This window comes from Drosophila obscura, unplaced genomic scaffold, assembly GCF_018151105.1.
Source record: "Drosophila obscura isolate BZ-5 IFL unplaced genomic scaffold, ASM1815110v1 contig_150, whole genome shotgun sequence".
Taxonomy (NCBI): Eukaryota; Metazoa; Arthropoda; class Insecta; order Diptera; family Drosophilidae; genus Drosophila; species Drosophila obscura.
This window is the reverse complement of record NW_024542736.1, coordinates 7,801,547-7,810,783: the sequence shown is the minus strand read 5'-3', so window position 1 is coordinate 7,810,783 and position 9,237 is coordinate 7,801,547. Positions and strand designations below refer to the sequence as shown.

The 9,237-nt window shown below is 48.1% G+C and overlaps 1 protein-coding gene across 1 annotated transcript in view; it reads right to left on the bottom strand.

The window, feature by feature from the left end:
* Positions 1-675: 675 nt before the first annotated feature.
* The window catches only part of LOC111066881 (protein timeless homolog), a 69,698-nt gene continuing 61,136 nt past the window's right edge, over positions 676-9,237 (bottom strand). The window contains 8 exon segments of the mRNA XM_022355816.2: positions 676-2,008; positions 2,010-2,290; positions 2,373-2,576; positions 2,774-2,862; positions 3,581-3,786; positions 6,640-6,781; positions 7,597-7,645; positions 7,762-7,857. Of these exon segments, the coding sequence (XP_022211508.2) occupies positions 758-2,008; positions 2,010-2,290; positions 2,373-2,576; positions 2,774-2,862; positions 3,581-3,786; positions 6,640-6,781; positions 7,597-7,645; positions 7,762-7,857 (2,318 nt within the window). The 3' untranslated portion in view covers positions 676-757.

Below are 9,237 nucleotides of genomic sequence, written 5' to 3'. Positions count from 1 at the left end.
CAACTCTCTCCCCCTTTTGAAGCTGTGACAATGCAATGCATTTAAGTGCCATTATTCTTCCGACAATGTCACTTCTCTGGGTGTGCGTGTGTGCCACAGTTGCAATTGCAAATGTCCGGACATCTGCATGCAGTGTCGTATGAGCGGCTCCACACTCGGACTTCGGGTCGACTCAGGGGCCAAGGCCTGGGCAGAAATTAACAAAATGCATTGCACGAACTGAGTTGAACCCTGCCTCTGCCCTGCGTCTGCCCTGCCGCAACAGCACCAACCTACGATGGCAACAAAAGCCACCAAATTAGCAGACGCACACAAAAGGCTCTCGAGGCAGAGTAGGTCTCGCAGTGGAGCAGGGTGAGCTCGACAATGGACCAGCACAAAATGCCATCAAGTCAACAGAGGAATGGCAGAGGTAATAGAAACGGATTCGAAGGGGTACAGTGGGTTGGGTTGATGGGTGAGTGGGAGTAAGATGGGGGGGGGTTATAGGCTATGTTTGCTGCCAGACAGCCACTATGGCGTCGGCTGACTTTTGTTAGTCCTGAGTTGCCCCTAGGCAGCTCACAATACGAGTAGGCTGCCACTGTAGGCAGTAACTGAAGCAGCCCACAACTGTGGACTCTGGACTGTGCACAATAGTCGTATAACAATAAAACAAACATGCCCGGGAGGATATGCAATTGAAGAATTAAAAGGTTACATTTATTCGGGGTTAACTCCTGCTGGCTATGCAATTAAAAATCAGAATTGAAATGCATTAAAACTCATCGTCGTCGTCGTCATCGATGATGGCCACACGTCGCCGTTTGGACGCCTTCCCGTTGCCGGAATCGACTTTAGCTGGCTTTTTGCGAGCCAGAAAGTTGGCATCGTCGTCGCTGGCCTCCGACGCCTCGTCTGACTCTTGTCCATCGTCGCTGCGTGGGCGTTTGTTTGTCTTGTCAGCAGGCGAGGCGCCACCAGCATCATCGTTGTCGCTATCCGAGTCAATTACATTAACGCGACGTGCACGCTGCAAGGACAACGATGAGAGCTTGCTGGTGTTGTTCTCTTTGTTCTGCTCCTCCGCTTTATCCTGCTCTTCGTTCTCCTCGTCCTCCAGCTCGAGCAGCCGGGCACGATAGTCCTCTGAGTTGAAGTTAAATGCATCATCGTCCCCCTCCCCGACGGCCTTTGTTGACTCATTTAGAACCATATCGGCCAGTTTGATTTTAGTGGCTCGCTTGGCTTTCAATTGTTCAAATAAATCATCCGAGCTGGCTCTGCTCGGCTGCTTCGTTTCTTTTTGCTTCTCGGGTTTTGGCTTTGGCTCTGACTTTGGCTCATCATTATCCTCCTCCTCCTCCTCGCTGGACACATCGGGCTGCCGTTTCTTGCGTGCCAATTTGCGGGCAATTGCATTGACTTCGGCCTCATCCTCGGACTCCTTTGGCTCCACAGCTTTGGCTTTTCCCTTGCGCTGCCGCTTGGCCTTCTTACCGCTGGCCTTTCCCTTTAGCGGGGCACGTTGCTCGGCCTGGTCCTCGTCATCGCTTTTGCTGAACATTAGGCTCTCCAGCCTGCGTTGCTGCTGGGCTGCTATGTTCTCCGCCTGGGCCTGTTTTCGCTGCCTGCTGCGCTTGTCCAGATAGTCCTCCTCCTCATCCTCCTCCTCCTCTTGCCGGACATTCTCTTGCACGATTTCCACCTCTTCGCCGGCAACGATTTTGGCGCGCAGCTTTAAGTCAGCTGCATTCAGATAGGTCGGAACACGCCAGTAGTTCTCCATTCCCGCAATTGGCGGCTGCATGCCGAGAGCCACCAGGACCTTCTGAAAATCGCCATCCTCCATGGCGTCCTTTTGAGCCTGCAGCAAAGGTAGCAACGGCACACCATCATCATCCTCCGCTTGCTCGTCGGTATCCTCGCTGGCGTCGTTCAGGCATTCCGTGAGCCACTCGATGGCCGGCTGATACTTTGCCGTATCCACCTGAGCGATTAGGGCTTGCACCGTGCCCACATCCAAGGGGCGTGCGCACCACCTGCCGGGACCTGGACTTATTTTTTAGCTTCCTGGAATCTCTGGCATCTTCAAACATGGGCTCTTCCATGTACTCATCTGCTTCGCTGCCGCTGCCTCTATCGCTATCGCTGTTGCTGCTCTTGGCCTTGCCCTTGCCACGCCCTTTGCTGGACTTGGCGGGCAGTATCTCCGACTTGTCGGCTATCAAGTGAATCTGAAGCATTCTCTTGATGATCTGCTGCTTGCCGCGCTGCTCTCCAAACTCTCGGACCAGGCGCTCCAGGCAATCTGCCAAAAAGAAAGAACAAAGGGAAGGGAAGGACATTCAGGACTCTGCCTGGTTGGGATAAAATTGCTGCTGTCCACTTACCCGGCTCGGTGCGATATTGATCGTATAAGCTTCTTAGCATCTCGTCCTCTTCCGGCTGCCAGAGGTTTTTTCCACTCTGGCCGGACTTTGTAGAGCGTTTGGTGGGCGCCTTGAACAGCAGACCCAACTCCTTCATCTTCTTGAGGACACCACGTCGAGTGCGTGTCTTGTCGGCCAAATTGTCCAGAATCCAATCAATCACATCTGAAAGAGCAGACACAATTGGGTTGCAATGCTTTCTGTTGTTTGCCATTCCTTGCTATTTCTGTCTGTCTGGGACTCGAGTGCCCACAGCTCTGATTGCTTCTATTCATTTACTGTAAATCGAGTCTTAATTCACACTCGGGACGAGCAGACCCCATCACCCACGACCAACTGCTACTAAAATGTTCCATAGTTACCCTTATCGGTTTCGGGATTGCGTTGATTCTCCTCAAACAGGAAGCGCAGCTCGGACTCCTGCTCCTCGCTCCAGGCGCCTTTGGTTCCCCTACAAAGTATGCAAAACCACAAGTTAGAAGGGTTTGGTTAGAGATGAACACACCGCCGAGACAATGTCGAAATAAATATCGCACAACTAATGCCTAAAACATCGACACCACACACCAGTCAATCAATATTCAATCGATCTTGTTTTAAGCAGCTTGATTTTCCACGAAAATTCTATGTACATTCTGGCACTTTGTGGATCGACTTCCAGGCAAGTGAATGTGAAAAGAGATGATTTCTATTTATTAAAAGTCTTTTTCGAATATTTATATAAATGTATCCAATGTCCATCGTTGTTGTCCATCTCCAGTAGGGAGACTTTACTGTTCTTCCATGAGGCAAATATATTATAGTGCACGTTTTATCTATGAATTCGAGACTTGTTCTGCCGGACCTCAGTGGCAGTGGCAGTGGGTCGGGTCGGGTTGGGTTGGGTTGGGTGGGGATGGTCTTGCACCCTTTGACTAGTGGGCAGTGGGTGTATGCAAATACAATGAGATGGGTAAAGTTGCTCTCTGGCTGGCTGGTGGTCATCATTTATCATCTGCCAACTAAACGACAGACGATGAAGCCCAGGCTCAGTCAATCATGCGCCCATTGTGATGATGGGTCCTTTTAACCCCGACGAGACAATAGCCAACTCTCAAAGCCAAAGGCGTAGTGTGGGTGGGGCGTGGAGCGGCGAGAGGAGAGTCGACCGCTTGCCTGGCCATACTTACGCTTCATAGGCATCACAATAGCCAGTCTCCAGCTCATTTGCCTCCCTGATGCCTTTATAAAATAATAACTCTGCATAGATTTTGGGATTAGTTGGTGCCACCTCGACAAATTTGCGCACTACGTAGATGCCCAGGCGACGCAGCTCCTCCTGATGGGCGTCACGTTCCACGCTGAGGACTTGTTGAAAGATGCGAAACAGCTTGGCCTGTGGATAGAAATGTAGAGAGAGGGGCGCTTGATATTCAAATGAAAAGTTTCTGAAAAGACAGGACCAGTAACAACAGCAGCTTCCAGCTTCCAGACCGGAGTCGAGTGGTTTGGGGCAGCCATTGCCCCCTTCTGTGGCTGCCGCCTGCGGTTGGCTCTGACTCTGTCTGAGCAAGATATCATTTGCAGTTGGCAAAAACTTTATAAATGCCCCCCGCCCCCACCCCCACCTTCGACTAACCATACCCTAAAAGTCCCCGCACACAATCCTCTGTATCGTTGTTGTCTCCGTACGTCTGCCTGCTCTTGCAGCTCGTCGACTGTCGTCCGTATTTGGAATTTAATTTATCCTATGATTGCGCAGACCCATTAGTGGTTTTGACTTTGCATATGATGCTACTTTTGTTTTGCTTGTGGGTAGGCAGGCGGCAGAGGGCAGGCAGGCAGGCAGCAGTTAGCCGACAACCGACAACCGGCAGCCAGAAGTCTGCTTCCTTTGATGGCCACATGGAAATGGATAGCTCAAGCAGCTCTCGTCATCATTGTCGTTCTCGTTGTCGTTGTCGCTTGTACACACCAGACAGTGAGCCGGCTTAGATGACGCTGATATGTAGAGCTGACTGGCTGGACGGAGACGGCGAAACACGGGGAGAAAATCGGCTTTGTCTCCTCTATCTGATGCCGTTTTCGGCTGCTTTAGTGATTAGCCATTCTGCAGCTTCTCTGCTGCTCTGCTGCGGTGGCATTCGACCAAACGCTTTAAGCATCGCTTAAAGCCGATGAGAAAGTCGCGGAATGGTTAGAAAAGCCCACGCTGACTGCTGCCTACTGCCTGCTGCCTGCTGCTGAATGTGATTTATGAACTCTGGCCAAAAAGGAAAAGTTTAATTGCCAACCGTGAAAAGCAGCATAAGCAGTTGAAAAGAAATCCAACAAGCACTGAAAGGAAAGACATTTCCACAAGGCCAAAGTAAAAATACCCTACACAAGAAAAAGCAGCTGTCGGCGTTGTATTTATCGTGGCATGTGGCATACAATTTATTTTTTTTTTTAGAGGGCTAGAACTGGCCAAATTTAGCATGCTGATTGTTAATTAAAGCAGACACACAGCGTACTGAAATGTCATACCGCACAGAAAATTTGATATGCCCATTCCGCGGGTAAGTACACTTATACAAACTCAAACACAGACATTTGAATATTTGAGTCGCTTCACCGAAAGGGCGGCAGGCAACCTTCCGCCCCCCCAACCGATGGTGCGGCTCAAGGCAGCGCGTGAAAGGCTTAAAAAGTTCAAATTCTGGCTGACAAACAGAGGGTCTGAAAAGGGACCAACGAGCAAGCGAAGCGGGTGACTCGTTTCAAAAAAAAATATATATTATATAAATGTACGTTTACTCGTAAAGAACTCGCAGCAAATATCGTTTGTGGCTTGGCACAAATAGAAAGAGGGGGGGGCGGGGGCGGGGGGGGGGGGAATAAGTTTGTGGAAGTATTTTTTTAAAAAAAAAAAAAAAAAAAAAAAAAAAAATATTTATTTTTTTTTTTTTTTTTTTTTATTTTTTTAATATAAAAAAAAAATATAAAAAAAAAAAAAAAAAAAAAAAAAAAAATATTATTTTTTTTTTTTTTTTTTTTTTTTGTTGGGGGGGGGGGGGGGGGGGGGGGGGGGGGGGAGGGGGGGGGGGGGGGGGGGGGGGGGGGGGGGGGGGGGGGGGGGGGGGGGGGAGGGGGGGGGAGAAAAGAAATTTTAATTTTTTTTGGGGTTAAAGAGGGTTTGGGAGTAAGGTAGGGGTGGGGGTGGGGATGGGGGGTGTTGTGTTTTTTTTTTTTTTTTTTTTTTGGTTTTTCCCAAAAATTGTGGTTTTGGGGGGGGGGGGGGGGGGGGGGGGGGGGGGGGGGGGATAAAGAAATTTGGGGGGGGGGGGAGGAAAGGGGGGGAAAAAAAAAAAGATTTTGGGTGGCGGTTGGTTTGTGTTTGTTGGTGGGGGGGGCAAAAAAAAAAAAAAAAAAAAAAAAAAAAAAAAAAAAAAAAAAAAAAAAAGAAGGAAAAAAAAAAAAAAATATATGGCGGGGTGGGATGGGGAAAAAAAAAAAAAAAAATTTTAGGGGGGGGAAAATTTTTTTTTTTTGTTTTAAAAACACCCCTTTTTTAAAAAAAATTAAAATACCCCCTTAATTTTTTTTGAGTACGGGTATAAAAAGGTTCGCTTAATTTGTACAAATTACCATAAAAATGAAACGAAAGCAGCGACAGTGAAAGAAAGTACGAGAGCACACTCAACCAAATTGTCTACAATTGACAATATTCTCTTGGTTTTGAGAGCCAATCTTACTCAATAATATGCATTTATACTCTGAGACTCGAAAGTGAGGGCAGAAATCGAATGATAGATTCATTGACATTCATTCACTCTATTTGACTATCAGCGGTTCCCTTCAAAATATTCTTTTGGCTGGTTATAAAATCCCCCTTTACCATATACTCAATACAATTTCAATTCCCCTTTGAAAACACGAATCCAAAATTTAATTAGGGATAAGTCTAGGGCTCCAGCATTACTACAGTGCGGCGGTGTTCGTGGTTGAAGGTCTCCGAATTTTTGCTCAGTGCACGTCTAGGAAAAAAAATGAGCCGCAGAATGTCGACTGAGCTGCTAAGCCGCGGCATTTGTTTTTGCATTTGACTTTGATTTATGTGCAGGTCGCAGGCCAAAAGAATTAAAAGCGTAGCCAAAACCAAAAGGGGCGACAGAAGCAGCAGGCAACGACCCCACCACAATCATTGAGAGGCCAACGAGACGCTGGACGCTTGGGGAATTGCAATTAGGTGCAACGCTCTCTGGCTCACCTGGAAGAGCATTCCGGGGCAGGAGCAGCCGTAGGCGATGCGGTGCAGAACGGTAACGGCCGCCTTCAGGGCCCGGGTGGGAATCTGGGCCCAGTCCGTTAGCACCAGTGTGCAGGCACGAACAATCTTCGGGTGCAGCAATCTGAAGGAAGAGAATATAAAAATAATTACGAACCAATGTTCAGGCAGCCAAGAGCGAGATGTCAGGGATGGTCTACAAACTCCAATTAAATTATGCTAAATTTAACTAATTATGATTTAAGAGTTTATCCTGCTGGTTGGCCAGGTTTGCCACCACCCCCTCCCACCCCAAAAACAAACCCGTACCCACCACAGAAGCACCGAACATTCGGGGCAAAGTTTTAGAAACATTTGAAACAACAGCAGCAGAAGCGGCGGCAGCAGAAGTGGCGGCAACGGCTACAGCAACATTGCGAATGGCAGAACAATTAAAATAAAACAAGCAAAACCAACTTGACGTCATTTTATTATAATGGTTTGTAGCTGGGACTGTTGCTGCCACTGCTGGGATCTAAGCTGCCTGCGGCATCTGTGCGCGCTTCGCTCTGGTTCCCGGTTCCCGTGCCCGTGCCCGTTTCCGTTCCCGTTCGAGTTCGCGGCCATAAAACTTTTGGCCCAAGTAATTTCTGACACTAATCCTTAATTAGTAGCCACGAGCTGTAGCAGTGACTCTGCCGCCGTGGCCCGGCACTGGTCTGCCTTTCAATTAAAAATACAATTACAATTTTCAACACGACCATCACTGCAAACCGCCGACCAACCGATGGACCACCCCGACCATGAGAACTTTTCAAATAACAGGCATAAAGTGTAAGCACCATCCCATCCCATCGCATCCACTCTAAAACACACACACACAAAATGTCCAAGCGGTTGGCCTTGATTCGAAAACTTTCCATCCTTTTTTGTTGGACCTTGGGGGCAGGGCCCATTTACCTTCGGGCAAAATCATCAAATTTGAACGTTTTCTCGGTGAGTCCCTTATCTGGTTTTTGTGGGGGGGTAAGAGAGAACAGAACAGGCAAATGCCATTTATTAGCCGAAATTTTCGTAAATTATTTTCATATTTATCATGGATTTGTTTCGGCGACGAATGCTTACTCTGCTCCTCGAACTCCTCGTTCTCCACATCATCATCATCATCCTCGTCATCGTTCTGCACGTCCTCATTATCCTTGTCCTCATCCTGGGGTTCAACTGAAAATATTTATAAAATATCAGCTATAATTAGAAGCTCAGTAATGCTGAATGAAATTCTAGGGAAATATATTGTATGGAAATAAAACAAACAAGTGGAATTGCTGAACAAATAAAAACGTTTTACAGTCTTCTGTATTTCGACTTCCAGTCCATGGTGCCGTGCTCTAAGCTGGAAATTATTTATAGAACTGTATTTAAAACAGAGCTGTTCCTTTTTAGAGTGTCTCGTGAAGTGTGTGGGGAGCACAGCCCTCACGATATGAAAATATTTATGCAAAACCCCCAGCACCATACCAAATGCAAATGGCCATTAACCATAATTATGACTGCAGCAATGCATAAACAAGTTTACTTACGAAACAAAAATACTCAAAAATTCACACAGAGCCACACACATGTACACACGATGATATGTGTGTGTGATTAAATGGAAAGCTAGTCGAAAGGGCACTTTCCAGGCATGAGAATAGGCAGGCACACCCCCCGGCAATGCAATTGGAATGGAATATGCATGCCAGAGGAGTCTTGGCTGGGGCCCATGTGTCCATGGATTTCGTTTGTACTCCTATTGCCCAACTTCAGCTGGTGCTGCCTTAGCTCTGGCTTCTGGTGATGGTGATGCACCTGCTGCAGGCATGAAATGGCAACGCACCAAAAAATGTCAGCCAACCCGGGCTGGACTAAAGCCAGGCAGTACTGCAGGCAGTAACAACTTCATTTGCACCCCCCACACCCCCTGCAGACCCAAGCCCAGAGCACAGAGCCCTTTGGTAGTAGCAGGCAGCAATGGAATTTGCTGCGTTGCATCGCTTTATTAACGTCTTGAATGGGGCCCGGTTGTCGTGCTCGTTGTCCCTGTCCCAGTCCCAGTCCCAGTCCCTGTCGTTGCCAGTGACGCTATGCCCCATCATTAAAATACAATTTTCTGTGTCAGGTTCAAGCTGTAAGCCCAAACACGGCACACAAGAGTAGAGCTGGGTACATGGGGCATGCAACACGAACAGCAGTGTTACAGGACGGCAGGACTACGGTGATATTAGTGCATGTCTTTTGGGCTGGTCTGGGCTGGGCTGCCTTTGTAGCTGCATTTGTTGGCCCGACACCCCGGACATGAGACAGGACCCTGGATAAAATCCCCATCTCTTCGTTTTGGGCCCGCTCGTCCTGCACGGCCATTAAACATGAACCTCGTTACGGCGTTGCTGATGTTCTCGTTATAGCGACAGCTCCAGGGTACTACTCTCGGTATATGGACACGACACGACGTAACAATGGCACTTTGCGAATCACACTCGAGCCTTTGGGACTGCTCTCCCCTAAGGGGTTCGCTAATCGCTAATCGCTGGGTAACAAGTTAGTCGAGAGTCAGCCCAAAAA